This window comes from Pelecanus crispus, chromosome 4 (genome assembly GCF_030463565.1).
Source record: "Pelecanus crispus isolate bPelCri1 chromosome 4, bPelCri1.pri, whole genome shotgun sequence".
In the NCBI taxonomy this organism is placed as follows: domain Eukaryota; kingdom Metazoa; phylum Chordata; class Aves; order Pelecaniformes; family Pelecanidae; genus Pelecanus; species Pelecanus crispus.
In genome coordinates this window covers 33386026-33404498 of record NC_134646.1, presented here as the reverse complement: position 1 = coordinate 33404498, position 18473 = coordinate 33386026, and the positions used below count along the sequence as shown (strand labels likewise).

General features: G+C 40.0%; 1 protein-coding gene across 3 annotated transcripts in view; it reads left to right on the top strand.

Annotated features, from left to right (window-relative positions):
• The window catches only part of PDLIM5 (PDZ and LIM domain 5), a 125113-nt gene that overhangs the window by 82117 nt on the left and 24523 nt on the right, over positions 1-18473 (top strand). For 2 of the 3 annotated variants that reach the window (XM_075708775.1, XM_075708774.1), the window contains exon 7: positions 17743-17927. In XM_075708775.1, the coding sequence (XP_075564890.1) occupies positions 17743-17927 (185 nt within the window). Of the gene's footprint in view, positions 1-797; positions 982-1663; positions 1792-17742; positions 17928-18473 lie in introns of all 3 variants that reach the window. The other variant, XM_075708773.1, reaches the window with a different exon arrangement.

Sequence of the window (18473 nt, the reverse complement as noted above, 5' to 3'; positions counted from 1 at the left end):
ATATATCTGATCTTTGAAAAATGCTGAATAGTTTTTGATATAAATGAACAAGCTTAAATTTAAGTGATCACCTGAAGGGGAGAATATGGCAAACAACAGAATAGAAACTTCTCTTCCATCAGTAATCTGCAGATAAATATCCCAATTTAATAATATTCCAACTTTTCAGGCATTGTCCAAGACAAAAGCCCCTGTGGATTTTCTTCATTATTATTTTCCCTAAGCTGTAACCTGCTATAGCAATTTTTGTGTGGATAAAATAGATGATGATGATGATGATGATGATGATGATGATTATTATTATTATTATTATTATTATTATTGTTATTATTATTATTATTATTATGTTCAGCAGCTGGAAGTGAAGGAAATAGAAATAGAAAGCCCTCACTGAAATGTGTAAATTCAATTCCTAAACCAGTTACTTAAAGCTTAGAAAGACAAAGTCTAGTTTTTATGTAAAGTTTATTTACATGCTTAAGTAACTGATTAGTTCTAATTTTCCTGCACCCTGTTTTGAAGTATGCTTTAGATGTTCACTTCTAACAATCCTCTTTTGAGTCACCGGGTACAGATTTGGTTTTGGCCTTAAATTGTAGAGTCAATTCATTGTCCTCATTGTCCTGAGTGAAGATGTGTCTGGATTTTCCAGATTTGTAGTTTAGGTAATCCAAAGCCATTGGAAAATATTTGTCCCACTCCTGGTCAGTCCTGAAACAACCTGTCATAAATTATGTGATTTTTTTTTTTTCTTCCCCCCCCCCCCCCCCCCCCCCATGTTATAAATATCCGTAAAGCATACCTGCAGATCTACCTACTGGAGCAGGAACCCAGGATACCTGTATTAATCTGAATAAAAACTCTGTAGCTACCCAGACTTTGGAGATGCCACCTGTACCAGAATTTCCATCCACACCTTTATCACCTATGAGGTCGGCTCCCTGCTCATTCCTAAATCTGTTCAATAATTTTCAACACTTAATGCTCCCTACTTTATCAAGATACTCAATTCTGCATGCTAATATAAAAAAAAAAAAGGCAGCAATGCTTACTCCTGTGGCTACTTCACTATGCTCAAAAGTTGTGGTTGTGATTGCTCTCTACCTTGTAGACTACTTCTACTTTTGGTGTATTGTGGTGAGATGTCTGATGAGTGCTTTTCTTCAAGTGGAGGGCCTTTAGTACAACATTTTCTAGATTTCTTTTTTTTTTTTTTTTTCTGTCACAACCGGAAAAAAGAAAGGATATGAAAAATATTGACAAATATGTACTCTAACCTTCACAAAACTAACAACCAAAAAATGTTGCAGCAAAAAGTATGTAAAACTTTGGGAGTGAATCCCACCAGCACTCGTGGCTTTTCCACTATTTCCTAAAAGTTTTCCATCACGCAGTGTGTTACTAAATATACATGTTCCATCTTTATAAATGTAAAATAGTGCTTAGCTTTCCGAGTTTGTAAGCGGCAGGACACTTCTCTAAGTGTGACACTTCATAAGTGTATTGTGCCTCATTTTATCCCCCTGTTTGTATTTTGCTGTAAACTCCATTTTCTTTTCCAGTTTACTAACATTTTCATGTGCAGTGACTCCTGTTCAACATACTATCTCAATGTGGATTAAAAAAATCTCTTTCTGTGTGTGTCTCCATTTGGTTTTGTTACTGTGAATGGAGTGAAAATGGTGCTAGACCAGAACCTGCGGCCGTTCTTTTGCCGATAGCAGAGGCCTCCTCTGGCAGTGTCCCCTCTCCCAGACTTTCTGAACACATTGCGGCAGCAGCTCCTGGGAGGTAAATCATTCAGAGGGGGTTTCGATTCATTTAACGATCTAGCTATATGTTGTTCTAGCCTAGATTTGTCTGTCTTGGGGGAGAGAGGGTTGTCTGTCATTCACTTAAAATAAACTTTATTAATTTGCTGCGAGTAGGGATTTTCCTGGAAATGGTAGGAGGGGGAAAGAGAAGAGAAATGAAATAAAGCTGAGCAGATTCATGAACAGTCTTGTGGATACCAGTTAAAATAGATACAATATTTAGTTTGTGTTGGTACGTTGTCAGTGGGTATCCACCCCATCACCCAGACGGAGTAACTTTTCAGTGGTCTCAACAACTCAAAAGTGAATTGAGATTTCTTCAACACACAGAAAAGTGCCTTTTAAAATATAAAAATAATTTTTTTAGAAGTGGATTATTTCATTCATAACACTGTGCTGTGCTATGATGCAATCAAAGAAAACTAGATTATTATCTGGCAAATTTCCTGTCATTGTCCTTGGGTAGCTTCACTGGCACTTGTCTTGGCAGATTGATGTTTTGGAGATCATCTGTGGGTGCTAGACAGCGACAGTAATTTGGAGGGTTATGATGCTATTATTCAAGGTCAATAACATCTGCTGATGGTTTGTGTTTCATAGTGCAGGAGTGTTTTTTAATTCCAGATAGCTGGTGTTCATTACACGTGCACAAGCACAAAGCTATAACACGAAACAAAGCTACTCCCTTAAAAATGAGAATTGAATGAACAATGCCTGGTCCCACCATGCCCGTAGACAGAGACTTGTCCTTGTGAGAAGCACACAGGAATATCCTATTGCCCATACCTGTGTGGGCTTTCTGCAACTAGAAATCTAATATTAAGATTTGCGATTGACAGTTGCCCCTTTAAAGCAATAGTCTCCACCAGCTGAGAGAGATGAGGTGAAACCTCACAACAAAATAAGTCTGTTTTGTTGCAATGTCTTTTGAAGGCTTTTTTGATGTATGGGAGAAGAGGGTACCTTTATGAGCTAGCATGAGATTAGTCAGGAAGGGATGGTGGATGATGACGGAGGTTTGCTTGGACAGCAGGCTGGTACCTTCATGGTGGCCTTTGGTTTGAGCCAATACAGAAAAGAAGATTTGGTTGTGATGGTTTCAGCAGCACGTTCTCTTAAATCCTAGGAAGCAGATGGGGTGAGTAGTTTTCACCAAAGATGAAGAATGCACACAAAAGGTGTATGGCAACGCCTATGGTGGTTGGTGTGTTTTTTGGGTTTTTTGTTTTGGTTTGGTTTGGTTTTTTTTAAACAGAAATCCTGGGATGAAAAAAGCAGAGGGAAAAGTACTACTTCAATAACTGATTTTTCATATCTACCAATGAAACTCTAGTCTGATTACACCTACTGAGCTGCAGGTGCCTTGCAGATACTGCTACAACTACTGTGTTCTGACTACCAAGGAGTTGTTTCTAAATCCTAGCTCTGGATCTGCATCCAGGGAGAGCAAATTTAAATCTCAAGACCTATGGCTCTAAGTTTATTATTTGGCAAAATTAACCTAGCAAGAGAGCAGCTTTAAAATGAGCCACACGAAAACAGACAGGACGGCTACATTCATAGTGATTCAGAATGAACCGAAGTATTTATATAAATAGTCAAAAAAGTAGATGATGAGTATTTTCTGCTCAAGAGGGGCAGAAATCTGAGCAGCTTCTGCAGATCTGTAGGAAGAAGGATTAGCACTGAGTGTGGGAAGGAGAACATAAATTATTTGACAAAGCTATGTAGTCTTGATTCTCTCCTGAAATGAGAGGTCATCAGTGTAGCAACTGTATTTGGTGTTTATGTTTTGTCACTGAATTGATGTCGCTGCTCTTAAAACATTCTTTTGGGGTGGGGTATTTGAGCTTATCTCCAAAACCCCTTCTTCACAAATAGCAGCTATCAGAAATCCATATGGAGCAATTGGTGCATGCCATGTCAGACTTTTAGTAAAGCAGAATTGGGCCATGCAAAGGTCAGTAGACTTGCTTTTGCCACTAAAGCCCCGCATTTGTTGTTGATGACTGGCATAGGTCTTTCTTTTCCTAATGGGCGCTGTCTTTTCTTGGCTGAAGCTCTGTGATTTGTACCACCTACTACTCAACCACCAAGAAGGAGAAAGAGCTTACTGTGAAATGTATGAAGGCTCTGGATTTGATTACTGGATTAAAGTTAGGTTCACTGCTTTTAAGGCACGCTTCATAATATAAAGCATAATGCTTTTTTTATTGTAGTTTGAGTTCTTTATTGAAAACCTAAACTAGTCATATGGCAATATAGCCAACTACTGTAATTTATAGTGTATTATTATTCAATTTCATATCTGCAATATCCTTCTGTAAGTTTAACAGTAAAATATTTAAGAGCAATTACAGCCTTTTTAGAAAGTTGCAAAAAGTCATCTTAAATAGTCATCCTGGCAACTTTAGACCATGCAAACCACAGAATCTGGCACTTCCTGAGAAATATGTAACTAATAGAAAGCAGATCTAGTGCCAGCAAGTCTTTAGATTGCTCTTTTATATACATGCTTTTTACAGTCATACAGACCTACTTTTATCTTTTCTTTTAATAGAATTATTCCTGATAGTCCTAAATACAAAGAGTTATTATTAAATAGTAGGTATTAATCTTGAGTTTTGTTTTGTACTTTCTGATTAGTGGACAGCCAAGAATATTCTCGGCAGAAATTGTAATCTCTGAGTGTAATTTCTTACTCCTTTTCTAGCTACTGCCAAAGCAAGTGAAAAATGGAAATACAATGAGTATGTATGTATGAATAAAATTTTGAGTCAATTTGCTTTTTGCTTGCTCTCCCTTTGGAGCATATACCCACCTTCTTCAAGGCCCTTTTTATGATTTATAAAGCTTCACAAAGATGCGGTATGAAGTTTTGGAGAACTTGAGGGCAGCTCCAGGAAAGGGTGTAATCTCTGCATACCCCTGTTCTGTTGTGCATTGTTTTAACTGCTGCTGTACTCTCCTCAACTCAGCCAGATCCCCTTTTTGGCAGGTTTGACATTTCTACATCACTTTTCCTAAACAACTTCCCTCAGTTGTAGTCATTATGCAAAAGGAAATTTGCAAAGACAGGAGCTGCACATTTAATTGGCAAATGAGCATCAGGTTGGGGAGAAGAGGAGGTCTCAGCCTGACTGAACTAAAACTGTCAGAGCTTTTATGGTTTGGTGACAAGCAAGAGGAGTTAAAATATGGCGGAAAATATTGCTTTGCTGCAGTGAATGCTACTTGTCCTTCTGCTTTCTTTTACTTCAGAGAACTTTTGTTTGAGAACCCTTTGGAAGCCTTACCCAAGTGTGCACCTCATCCCCCTGCAATTGTTCAGGTTTTAAATACCAGCAGCCAAGTAGCCACAGTGTCTAAAGTGTCATCTACTTACACTAGGTAGAGTTTCTAATATACTTCTTGTGCTCTCGTTCAAGTTTGGTGTCTGTTTTTTGAGTAACTACTTTAAACTACCCAAAGTGTTTGGTTTTGTGGTTAAACAAGCCTGGTTGTAAGCTCTCAAGCTTAAACTGTAAAAATGCTCCAAAGAGCCAGTTTCAGCATGGTCTGATTCCTAGGGGAGGAGTATTTGGTTCCTAGGGGAGGAGTATTTGGTTCCTAGGGAAGAAAAAAAAGCCCTCAGGTTCTACTCACTCGTTCTTCTTACAAAAGATGCAAGAACACCAGCTAGAAAGAGTTGTCCATTACTGTTTGGTATTTTTAATCAAATGAGAGATTTCTTCTCCATATGTTGCCTCATTATAATTGCTTGTGAAATTAACGCCAACTAGGGAAATAACTGCGGAGCTGCCTGCTCCAGATGGAGCAAGCTTTTTGACAGCTGATAACGCGCCTCCTCTCCCCGCGAAGTGCGCTGTGGCCACGCAGACCTCCGAGCTCCCCCTGCCCACCGCCGCGGCCGTGAGGCCCCCTTCTGCAGCCCCGCCTGTGGAAACGGCCCTCCTGCCGCCTCCCACTCCTGCCAGGTATATCCGAGCCAGCTGTGTTAAAAAGGCATGATCAGAAACTATAATTTTATATATGGTTTCACCGGATGCTTTTTTTTTTTGATGATGTTGCCATCAAGATGGAGCAGCTTATAGGTGTCTCCTGACCCTCCCAGCGCTCTGGAAACTTGCACAGCAATTAGAAATTCGAGTAGCTTTTAGACAAAAGTTAGAAAAATAATTCAAACAATAAAGTGGTCCTTAGATGGAGGCAGAGAAACCAGTCATGGGTAGGAGATTTGGTTGGAAGGTGACTTTGTTGTCAAAAGTTGGTGACATGGAGTGAATAGCTTCAAAGTATGGAAGAAGGATTTTGGGGGAAGGCACAGCACAGCATGCGTAATGTATGATTCTTTTGTATTACATGTTTTATTCATCTGGCTTTCAAAGGTTAGTCACCCTTGCTATAAAATGTGTATTTTTGGATTGTCCAGTGACCTGAAGTTTTTGGAGGAGAATACAAGCATTAACTTTTGTAGTGACGGGACATCCAGAGTATAGTGTTGACCAATAGGGAAAGAAAGTGCTTCCCTCAGTAGTTAACAATCAGGGATATTAAACTATAGCTGTTCTTTTTTTTTTATGGGGAAAGAGGGCTTTTAAAAATCCTTAAATGAATTCCTCCTGAGCTTTAGTTAGCATTGCCAGAGGTGTAATAAGTGTTTGATCAATGACTTTTCTTCTCTTGCTGCTTTTGGGCAGGCATGATACATCTCTGCCTACTTGTGAAACAAATTCCTTCAGTAAAATCTCAAGCTGTCAGTTTAAGTCATCTGTAAGTCGTACAAGGTAAATCTTTTAAGATGTATATACAGCAGACCGCTAGGTGTAAGCAAGATTTTCAGGCAGCATTTTTGCATTTAAATCCAAGACGTGGTGTAAAGTATAGTTGTGTAAGTGTTTGGAGTGTTTTGTTCACTCCTGAAATGATTTTAAAAAATTCACAGCAATTCTGTGGATAATCTTGAAATTTTAAAATAGAGCCTGGGTTATGGGTTTGCCATTGTAGAAACAATTTTGGAGCCAGTATGTTTTTTTCACTTTTTGTTTTGCCTGTTCACATTCCTCCCAACCCAGTTAACAAGTAAGGAAAACGAAAAGGGGGTGAGGAGCACATTAATGTTGGAAAGGTTGATAAAAATAAACCTACTGAATTTATATCACCAAATATTCCAAAGCTTTCCATGTTTATTATTTATTATGAAAAAGAGGAGAAGCTAAATGATCTTTAGGGCTCTTTCTGTTAGCACCATGGAGACTTAGATGGATCCATGTGGAGTGTCCTGGAGTTCAGTGGGAATGTCCCAGGGGTGCGAGGCAGAGTCTGGGGTGGGGAATTTGAAGGCTGACGGATGCTGAATCCTCACTTGATGAGGGGAAAGTTTTATTTGTGGGTGAAATCAAAACTGCTGTTTTCTACGTTAGTATTCAAGCAGTTAATACATTGCCTGGTGTCTTTGTGAACTAGGAACCTACAGTCACATAACTACCCAGTGGTTAATGCAGTCCAATACTGTACTGTGTCTCTGTCAATCTTTCTGCTTTCTCTGTTTTCTCCTCTGTTGGCTCAAAGCTTCTGTGCTAGAAAACTACTGCTGGAAAATCCTTTGGGAAGTCTGCCCAAGTTTGGACCTGCTCCTCTTCCCATTTTTTCTCCTTTCAAGCAGAGATCAAAAATGAAGAGCATGGCTGCTGCTGCTGTATCTGCTGCTGTTGCTGTCCAGGCCAGGTAGACGTCAGCTTTAAAAGAAACTTTTTATAGCTTGGTTTAAGAAAGTTCGAGCTCACACAAGAATAATCAGTTCCTGGCAGGGTCGCGAAATCCACTCTTTCACAATAGCCTGGTGGGCCAGTCGTTAGAATATGTCCAAGGCTCCCATACCCTATTTTTAGCTTAGCTCCAGAGTGCTGCTCTGAACCTTGGTGAGTAGTTCAACCTTTCTCATCTTCATGATGTCCATTTTACGGTCCAGTCAGTAAACTAACTGTAAAAAATAATTATGTTACAGGGGTGACAAAGAATAATCTGCATCTTTGAGTAACTTTTGGGTGCTTGAAGACAATAACTCTCTGAGTTACATCTAAATATTTATTGCATTGCTTTTTATAAAAGCCTACTTAAACCAGTGGTCTCAAGTTTTTCAATCATGCACCCATAGCAGTAAAAAATTTTTGAGCATGCGTCTCCAATACATGTATATTTATGTATTCCTAAATTATATAAATGTCCTAATGTACTAATATATTATGTATATTTTAAAGCATACACAAACCCAGAAATTCAAAAAGGATGAGAAAAAGATGAAATAAATACTATTTTAAAAATATTTGCTATTTTACTTTATGGATGGTAGAAATAAAATAAATTTCTTCTTACCGCCCAATGGGTTGTCTTTCACACCCCCTGTGCTGTAAGACCTCAGTTTTGGGGACCACTTATTTAGACTTAATTCCTAAACCAGTAATTCTAGGTTCAGTTTCTCTATACCGCTACATAACCTGCAGGCTTTTCGTAAGGGTTTTTGGGTTTTCAGTGGTCCCAGCCAACTTGCACTTTGTTTGGTCAACTAGTTTATTTACGTGATCTTTTTAAACGCTTGCTAGACTCTCTGAACCTAGCGCCTACCGCTCGCTCTTGGATGCCCTGCTCATCACGCCTGTCACTAAGCCTCCTCTGCAGGCCATCGGGCCTTCCAGGAAGTCTACAAGTGCTCTGGAGTTGCAAAAGAGCAAGAGGTATTGTCCAAGCGTGGCGCATGGTTGGCACCGAGAGCTCGCAAGAAACTGGCTTCTCCTTCAAAGCCTGTTTCTGTTGTCTGCACACTTGAAGCCGCCTGCCTGTTGTGGTCTTTGGCATGAGGTCACCAACCCCAAATCCTACTGGTTTTCACCTCTTTGCAGAACTAATCTGCACCCTGGTCCTGCCGATGGTGTTTGTGCAAGTTCACCATACTAAGCAAAGGTTTCCTCGCTTGCATCGGGTGCCCTTCTGAGACGCAGGGTGCTGTTTGTGTTGCCCTGCGAACCTCCGAGGGAGGCACCGTCACTCTAAATAGCCGGCTGGAGAAGAAACGAGATATTCTGGCTTGAAACCTCTGTCCAGGTGAATTATTTGCAACAGTTCCTTGAGCAAGTAAGCGGCATGTTAGGCTGTGAGGGTGCTCCGGGAACAAAGAGCTGCTATTTTTCAAAGCTCGCTTTTCATGTATAAAATCAAATAACTAGCATGCGGTGCAACAAATAACTATTTTAAAACTTATTTGCTGTCTAGGCTCTTTGTTCCAGCGCTGATTCTGCTCAGTGCACAGGACTTTTTGTTCTCGTTTCCTGACCGCAGCTGTGTTAACACTGTAGAAAGCTGCTTTTATGTAATGGACTTCAGCCTCAAAGGCAGAAATCTGGTTATTTTACCCGACAGTATGTATTAAGTTGTGCTAAGGAAGAAATAACTTGTGGGTTTTTGTATAGTTATTTGCATTTTCACAAGAGTAAAACCCTTCTAGACATAAGGCCCAATTATAAGTAGAGCTGAGATCCACTTGATGTAAGAAATTTCTGTTGAGTAAGAAGTATTAGATCTTTTGCTCCTGTTTCATGGCTTCCAAAGTGACCTCAGTCACTAGAAAAGGCTAAAGTAGCCCTAACTTTGGGGAAGGCAAACGGTAGTTATTAGACACCAACAGACAATCTTAAGTTGTATGAAATTTTCCAACATTGTGGCATATCCACTTTAAAAAGAAAAATATTAACAGAATTATAGTGATATAGTACAATCTTAAATACCAATTTTCTTTTTGCCACTGAATGATACATATTAGGAAATCTTTTTATGTGCACATCCAAAGGGAAAACCTCTCCAGGAGTTCTGATACCTGTGCACCACGGGTGAAGTCCAGGATGTGCTGCCAGCAAGACTTCATTCTTTAGCCGTGGTGTTTGTTTGCTGATACTTTAGTAGAGCCAATAATGGTGGTGAAAATGAATTCCCTGACTTCCCTGTTCTTTTTTCCTTCACTCACTAGTGTGCATTGTTTATGGCATAAGCTGCAAATGAAGGTAGATTGTTACAAGAATGGAAACAATCCCCTTCCTGACTCTGAAACTGGCTCTATGTTTACTCATCATTTGCTCACCAGATGGGGAGAAACTCTCCTCATTTTGAAGGTTTATTTTTGGAGATGGAAACACTCATTTCTGCTAGAAAGTTGCAATTCCCAAACTGGTTCTGTCCAGTTGCTGTGCCTTATGAGTGCATGGGACTGCCCATTGGAAGAGGCAGCAAGCCATGGAGTTCTTTCATCCCGCCATAGTTAAAGTGCAGTTTTGGAGGTTTTTGTCTGTTTTGCTCTTCCAGCTGGCAGAGCTGGAAAAAGATGTGCCAGGGAGCCAGGAGGTATACTGGAAATACAGAGACCATATAAGCCTGCCCAAAACACCTTGTCAGTATTAGATATATCAAGATCCAGGTGGAACGGCTTGAAATAACCATCCACAGATTATTAGGGTTTTTAAAATGTTATTTCTAAACTTGCGAAAAACAATTTTTCTCTTAAACCGTTGCAATAGCCAGGTTATCCTGGTTCAGGTTGCTGCATATAGGCGGTGGCATAAGGCCATACAGGAAACAGGCTGTTAGGATATCCCAAATATGATATGACCTCAAATTTGGGAAATATGATGTAGCAGTACCATTAGTCTGAGAATGTTATGCATAAATTGCATTTTTGAAGGATTTTTCCCAAAATAACTGGTGTTGATCTGAAGTTATCCTACAACATACCAGGGTAATGCTTTCTGTTTTCCTTATTATCATCCTGAGCTGCCAGCGCTGGTAACGAGGAAGGGGTTGCCGGTAGATGGAGCCATAGAAATGAAGCTTTGTCCTGCCTAGTGAAAAAAGGAGTACTGCCCTATTGTATGGATTGAGAAACACATAGGAAATAGAGATAGAAGATGACAAATTATGCTTACAAATGAGGATATGTACTTACTGACAGTAAGTTAAGTTCAACAGAGATCAGTTATGTCAGGGAAAAAAGAAAAATGTAATAGATTTGAGAAAAATATACCAAATGAGTGTGAGAAACTAGGTAGTAAAATGACTTTGCATTACTGTCCATCTAATGACATATTGTAATATGTGCACAAATGTAATGCTGAAAAATTATTTGAAGTGGCAGCTCACTTCATCCCACAACACCATAGTTGATAAGGAAGGAGAGCTGAAATCTACATCCCATAACTAAAGAGATGAGTATATGACATCTCTTATTCAAGAGTAAAAACAAGAATAACTTGTTCAAAAAACAACTGGTTCAACCAAGAAAGCCAAGTAAATAAGCTTAAACAGCTTTGGGGTTTGTGCTTTCCAGCTCTACCTTGTATAACTTTCATGAAAAGGTAATGAATCTATTTTACCAAGGTAGCTAAGGCTTGTTTGCATTATCTCTGGGGAAAAACTCAGGAAGTTTGTAGCTATAACAAAAGCAGGGTTTTGATTTTGTTCTGCAGTAGGGTTGCTCCAGAAATATTTCCCTTTTATCCCTCTCACTTCACCGTCTCTGTTCCAAAAAGCTGGCTGTCTTAAACTGCTCTGTGCTGGGTAACTGCCAGAGGACTTGACCTTTTTCTGACTTATCTGTTATTAACTGGCCTGAAGTGGTGCTGAACATCCACACATTCTCTTCCCCTACAAGACTCCTCAGAAATGGACTTTTTTTTTGGTATAACAGCCATCTAATCTTTCACTAAGCTAAGTGTTCATCCTGATGGCAACGGCGATAACCTTAAGTTTATGGGGGTTTGTGGTTTTTAATGAACTACATACATGCAACAAAGGAAAAGATGTATTTAATATCTTGCGTTTCCAAGAATTGGAGCTGTGCCCTAAAATTAAATCACATGGCGAAAATGCTGTGAAATTTTGGGAGACGCTAGCAAGAATGGGCGTTGACATAGCTTTTGCTTTATCCACCTGACACTATGCCACGTACAATTACTTGAAAAAGAGGATAGTCTGGCCTTGTGAGGTAAACACTGGTATTGACTCTGAGGGAACACTTATTCTGAAAGATGCTTTGAATTGTTTCTGTGTGGAGCACTGCTTATGGAAAGGTTACATACACCCTCACTGTAACTTGATATGGAAATACCTCCACCCACACAACTTTCTCTGCTCTTTCTTTTTACTGTTTTATTTTGCATTTTCTTCTTTCTTGCAAGTTATTGGAACACTGCTAGGTTAACATGAAACATAAACATCGTTTTAAAAAGCTGACTGAGACTGTGCATTTGCAGTAGGGGTGGGAACAAGGTCAGCACTCAGCATTTCTTGTCTTTTGTTTCTCTATTGTTAACACCATAAAGCCCTTGCAAAAAGGCATATGTATTCCCCCCACTCATGGGGTTTCATCATCTTCTCATACGTGGCTTTTCCTGGTCTCCTATGTATGTCTTCAGCTCACGTGTATTTTGATACTGGACAAAAGACATCATGTGATGTATGTGACTTAAACAGCATAGTTTAAAACAAGAAATTGAGATCTGAGATTCAAGTTTTATCTCAGCTGTGCTAATACCTTGCTGTAAAGCTTTGGAGGAGCATCCGTGTAACAGTTTACTTGGTCTTAGGGCAGACAAATCATTCTTTCCTTACTTTGAAGTTGCAAAGTTTCTTTAATATAAATGTTTCAGAAAGTTTTTGTTTTGTTTTTTTTTTTTTTTTTCTTCAGTGCTATATCAAACACTGTATGTATATTTTAGAAGCCATTTATTCAGGTTTCTGCAGTGTGCTCGTTGTCTTCTTGGGGTTAACAGGCAACCAACAGGCAGCAATGTGTGATGCGAGGGAAGTCTTACTTTTTTATTAAACTATTTTGGTTTTAGAAGCCGTAAAGCAGAATCAAGGCTATCATATTCCACTGGGTTGTGCCAGAAACCAAGAATAGTGATTTTCTTACATCTTTTCTTTTTTTTTTTTTTGGTCTTGTTTTTGTCTTTAAAGATTTAGTGTTCCTAAGGGAAAATAACCTCACAGAATTCCTGGCCATCTGAAGAAAGCATTTACAGACTGTCTCTTAGATTATGATCTCTCCTGTCAGCAAACTTCCTCAGACCACAGGGGACTTGTTCCTGACTCACGCAGTCATTCTGGACAATGAGTGGGAGTTAAAAGATTATTTCAAATCCAGAGGACTTTTAGAAAAATACTGATGTACCAGACTACAGATGGGTAACCTGCTATCTTGGGCTTGCATGAGGAAAAAGTCTACCCAGACCTCTTGAACCTGCTTGGGAAAGTCTGAGAGACTTGGCCCTTGTTACCATTTTAGTGGTGTTAGAAGTTACACAATGACAAGCTGCATTTCATTTTCAGTTAGAACCATAGCTGCTTCTTTGGCTAATAACAACATGACACATAGTTATGTTCTGTAAAGTGTGTGTGAAGAAATTCTAGGCAGCATTATATAGGACTTTCCGTGGAAGGATGGAGGGAGGTTTAGGCATCTATAGCCCCAGACCACGTGTTTTTCTTCTCTTGGATTGGGGAGGGAGGGAGGCATCAAAATCTCTAAATACATTCAGAAGGATTTTCCAGTGCAAATTTCTTAAAATGCCTCTGAGGTGTGTTCAGTCTTGTCTTGATGCACCTGACTTTTGGGGAGGAAGGGGATGTGGTATGGAGTGGAATATCCCAGAGCGGTCTCTGAAAAACTGGTGCTCACTGCATGTGTCCTGGACCTGCTTCCTCCCCCACAGGTTCCTTGCCTACCGCCCCTCTGCAGCATCCAAGCTCTCAGTTCAGCAATGGGACAGTCATCTGGCAAATGTCTTTTTTTTTTCCCTTGTCCTCCCACCAAAAAACAGGGTGTAACACAGTGTTTTGTATTCAGGGAGGAAGATGAGGAGGAAGAGCAGAGGAATTATTACTTGCTTTTTCATCTATTTTGCCTGTTTCCACAGTGCTTTTGTTGATTAGGAAGGGGTAAGTCTGAGGAGCCTGTTGTGAGCTCTGGATAAAGTTTACAGTGGCACTGGAGCCCTGTGGGTCCCCCCAGGTCTCAGACTTGCCCCCCAGAAAGTTCTTCTTTTTCCATAGATGCCCTTACTCTGATAGAAGGGGCTGCACTATGTGGTAGGAGTTGTACTCCATGGAAATGCAGGAGAGTGTGTCGTGTATGAGCTAGCATATGTCAAAGATAGAGAGGTGTCTTCAGCTTGCTTCTTTGCTGGACATTTTTCCTTGGGCTGTTTTTTGCAATCCATTTCCCTTGCAACCCACTTCCAGGATTATTTTGATTAATCGTCCCATAACTTACTAATTACACACATCGTGGTTTTCGGGACACAAGACTCTGAGTCAGTCAGGCTCGCGTTCCACTGTTCCTTCATTCTTGCAGTGTCAAAACCCCTTGCCCAAAGCTTGACAGGAGAGCATTCACGTCTTGCAAGCAACATTGTCTTTCTTAAAATGTTTGTGACTCTTGGTTGCATCAGTTTTTCATCATGGAAAACTTTCATTTTTGCTATAAGTATTCATCAGGTGGAGGAGGAATCATTTAAGAGTTAAGAAACAGAGCTAAAAGGTTAAAGCCGGAGTTAGAAGGTAGGCTTGTCATTAATAACCGTACAAGTGTTTTGGCATCAAAATGTGCTTGACCTGAACCTCACCTATGAGTGTCATCTGGGAAGTCTGAGAAAGCTACTCATGTGGAACTTGGTAAATACGTAAGGTTTATCGTTCCTCCTTTGGTTTTCTAGTGACAACACTAAAAAGCAGATGGGAGGTCTCTTCCATAGCCTATTCATTTTCTTGAATTTCTGTATGTATTTTTGTCTCTTCAAACCATGTATTTTCTAGGTAATGAATCTTGGGTCATCGTTGTACAATAGTCTAGTGAGTTACAAAGTACTAGTAGGGCTAATTGTGGGTATCGTACAGCCACTTTTTGGAAGGTAAGTGCGCTTCTGAAAAGATACATAGCTATATTTATAAAGATGGATAAAAATAATTGGAGTTTGAGTGTTTCTCAGTGTAGAAGAATATAAAGTAAAATGTTGAGGAAATAATTTTGGAGTATGAATTTGAAAAATTTTAGCACTGAAAAGGTTGAACATCTCCAGGGTGCAGCGTTTCTTTGAAAGTGAGAGAAAGATGGATCTATCTTTCTCTCTACGGAGAACGCTGCAAGTGCGCTCCCACGCAACTGTATGATTAGAGGCTGTAATTCAGGAAAACTGGTGCGTGCGCTGTTTCCTGCAGCCCACCGTAGGTGGGCAATATCACACTGGAGAGACTTGCCAAGCTGCAGTAGCAGCCTGCCTGTTAAATTAACAGGCTGTAGTGCCAGTTTGAGTTCATTCAACTCTCGCTTGAAAGAACCAGGCACAAAGTACAAAGGCTGTCCAAGACCTGTGAGAAGTTTTGCCCTGAGGCCAACACAATCCCCTCTGTCAGAATGACGGCTGCAAGCTTTTCCCTTGGGAAGCTTCTCTCTAGGATAGGCTGCTGGCACATAAACCACCAGAGGCGGTCAAAAACCACAGGTGGTTTTATAGCTGGGTTTATCATTGTCTTTTAGATTGGGGTCGTTAGGATTCACCTTTCCAGTCTTTTCATTTTCTAAATGAAAGCCTAAGTGTCTCCAGTAATCTGTTGCTTCAGGAGCTAGCATGCCATGTCATGCACGAGCCTCAGCACTAAACCACGAAAATGGCAGTGGTGGAAGTACAAATTGGCATTACAACTAGCCTTGTGGCTAGTGTCGGTCTACTTCCTCACCTGCACCTACTATAAGGCTGCAGTTTGCCAGCAGCACATCTCAGCCATTTCTACATTTTTCTATCCTCCTTCTGCCTGAAGGATACCCTTTTTGCTTCTCTTGCATCCATTTTTGCTTGTTAGGTAGCCTCTCCTGTGTAAAGACAGCTGCTGGCTCAGCAGGATTTTCTTCTTTATGACAGATGATTTATATGATTTATGATTTATATGTTCCAGACAAAGCCAGTAAAGAGGTGCTAGACTTGAAAAGTGATTTGACAAGTGATGATGAGTCTTTCGGATGGACAAGGAGGAAACTTTGTTTTTATAGGACCAACAGTGTTTTGAGGAATTCTTAAAGTTGTAATGGGGCTCTGGCCTGGAGCAGGTTTGATGGGTTACGTGTCAAATCTACTCAACAGTATATAAGGAGATTTCTGTGACACTGAAGTTGCAGACAGACACTTTTTTCATAGTGGAAGCCAGTCCTGAACTACCTTGTACTCAACTACTGAGTCTGCTACTTAACGTCAGAAAATGTCTTCCTATCCTTTTGCTTTCAGTCTGCAACAGTGCTTTTGTGCAGTGTATCTCCTCTGCCTCAAAATCTGTTGTTAAAAAGACTTGTATCCTAAGCCTTTAAGGAGTCTAACATGTACCTTAAATGCCTCCACTTGCGCTATACAAAATGCCTTTAAATAGCTTTCAACATCTGAACGTAACAGAATGCGAGGTCTCGCTTTGTGCTTCACTGGGCTTGTGCACGCTGCCTATAGCAAATCCATCAGTGCCAGTTCGGTCCAGCTACTGCTGTTATCAAAAGCCTACAGATGCAATAGCTGTTACTCATTAAACTGAGCATTCAGATATATTCTCTAAATGGTGAATCTTTTTTTATCCCTTACGCAGAAAAAGATTCTAAATATGTTCATTATTAATCCTGTAAATCTAGAGGCAAAAAAAAAAATCAAGGTTATGAACTTGCGTTTTGGCTTCATGGTATGTTCAAGTTCTTGCATGTTGTGTGGCCAAGGCAATATTGTGTGTGTGCAATACTTGTAAAGTAAAAATAGCTCAAGAATTTTTACTTTACGAACTTGGGACAATCTATAATTCTGTGAATGACCCCGGTGAAATATGCACAATGCACGTGTGCTGTAAATTTGTTTTTCTTCAATAGAGGAAAGAACACAAGGCTTTTAATGTGTTAACCACTGGGTCTCCAGATTGCATAAAATATGTATTTGGAATTGTTCTGGCTGTATTTTGCAATATTGTTAATTTCCTGGTTTTGTGATCCTCTTAGTTTGCAAATAACCTTCACAATTACTCCTCTACTTCAAAGATTTCTAATGAAAATATTTGTTTTCAGCTTCCCAAAGGCAAATATCCATTATCCAAATACTGTTACACTGCATGAAAATTTTGTTATGATAACTTGCTCATTCTTGAACAGCCTCTGGAAATGAGAAATGAAAATTTTCTTGCTGGCAACATAATCAGTGGCTACTTATATTCTATGCGAATTGTGATTAAGTGCAGTTTTCATCATGCGTGTTTTAAATAGCTAAAAGTGTTCTGCTAACCCTTAAAATATAAAAGCAGCTGTAAACTGCTCTAAAGAGGCAATATAAAATATTGTGTATGTTGTTTAATGAATAAAGAAACTTATAGCTCTTTTAAAATACTTAATCGTTTGGGGGAGCAGTGGCCCATAGAAGAAGATTGCATATAATTAAGTCGCTTTTAGATTGATGGTTTTTATTAAGATCTATGAGTATAATCTGACTATATGATTATTTGCCTACTCTCCAAGAAAAAAAAAGTACTGAAAAAGTCTGGGAGTGCACCAGATTTACAGTAAGGGTTCTGCTTTAACCTGTATCATGCCAACAATTAATTATTTTAAATGGAAATTGTGAAGGGATTTAGTTGTCTATATTGACTTTTGGCAGAAATTATTCAGGTGCCCAGTTCTTAAAAAACAGCTTGAAAATGTAACTCCCACAGCGTCGTCCGGGGGTGATCACCCCAGCATCGGTGATGACAGAGTAGCGGGTGCTGCTCTGTTGCACCGGGGCGCAGGGATGTCGCTCCACATGTCCGTTTCACAAAGGCTCTTACTCTAGCAAGAAACGCATTTTCTTTTTCCTCCCCCGTTTCTGAACAGCGATTCCCTGGAGGCTACCCAGCCCGCTGCATTTACGGCCTCCTCGGCGAGGAACATGCCCGCCCGCCAAGAAAACGCCGACGCGAGACCTGCTCCCGCCAGCACCACGTCTGCTGCAGCCCTCAAGCCAACGGGACCCCCGGGTGCTGCCAAGTACTCGGGCCGGCAGCCTGCGAACCAAGCAGGTAACTTCCAGTGAGGCTTTTTCTTACTCACTTAAAGACCTTTGGATAGCTCAGGAAAATATACTTCACTGCGGGTGTCAAAACAACAGCCTTCAAATGGCTATTTGTCTGTTTTGAGTACAGGACAGTTTGTTTAGAAAAGAGAAGACAAGCAATTTTAGTAAAACAGTAGCCCTTTGTAAGTAGCCTCACAGATGCAATTGGTTTCACAAACAAGCAACATCAGATGTCTCTGACCTCTATTAAAAGCATATATACCAATCGAATATATTATACACACCTCACAGTTTCAACTTGGCGCTTCCCATGTGACTGTAAATTCAACAGAGAATATTCCAAGCCATTTCAAGGGTGGGAATGTCAATGGATGTGTGTTTTCCAAGTGATCTGTTCTGAAGTAGATGTTAATATAAAAAAAAGAAGGGGGAAAAAAAAAAAAAAAAGGACGAAAACGGTAGAGTGGTTATGTATTTGGCATTTGTAGGTTTTATTTGAGCAAGGTGCTGGAGTATTGCATAGGTTTGTGGTATGGACATTTGTTTAAAG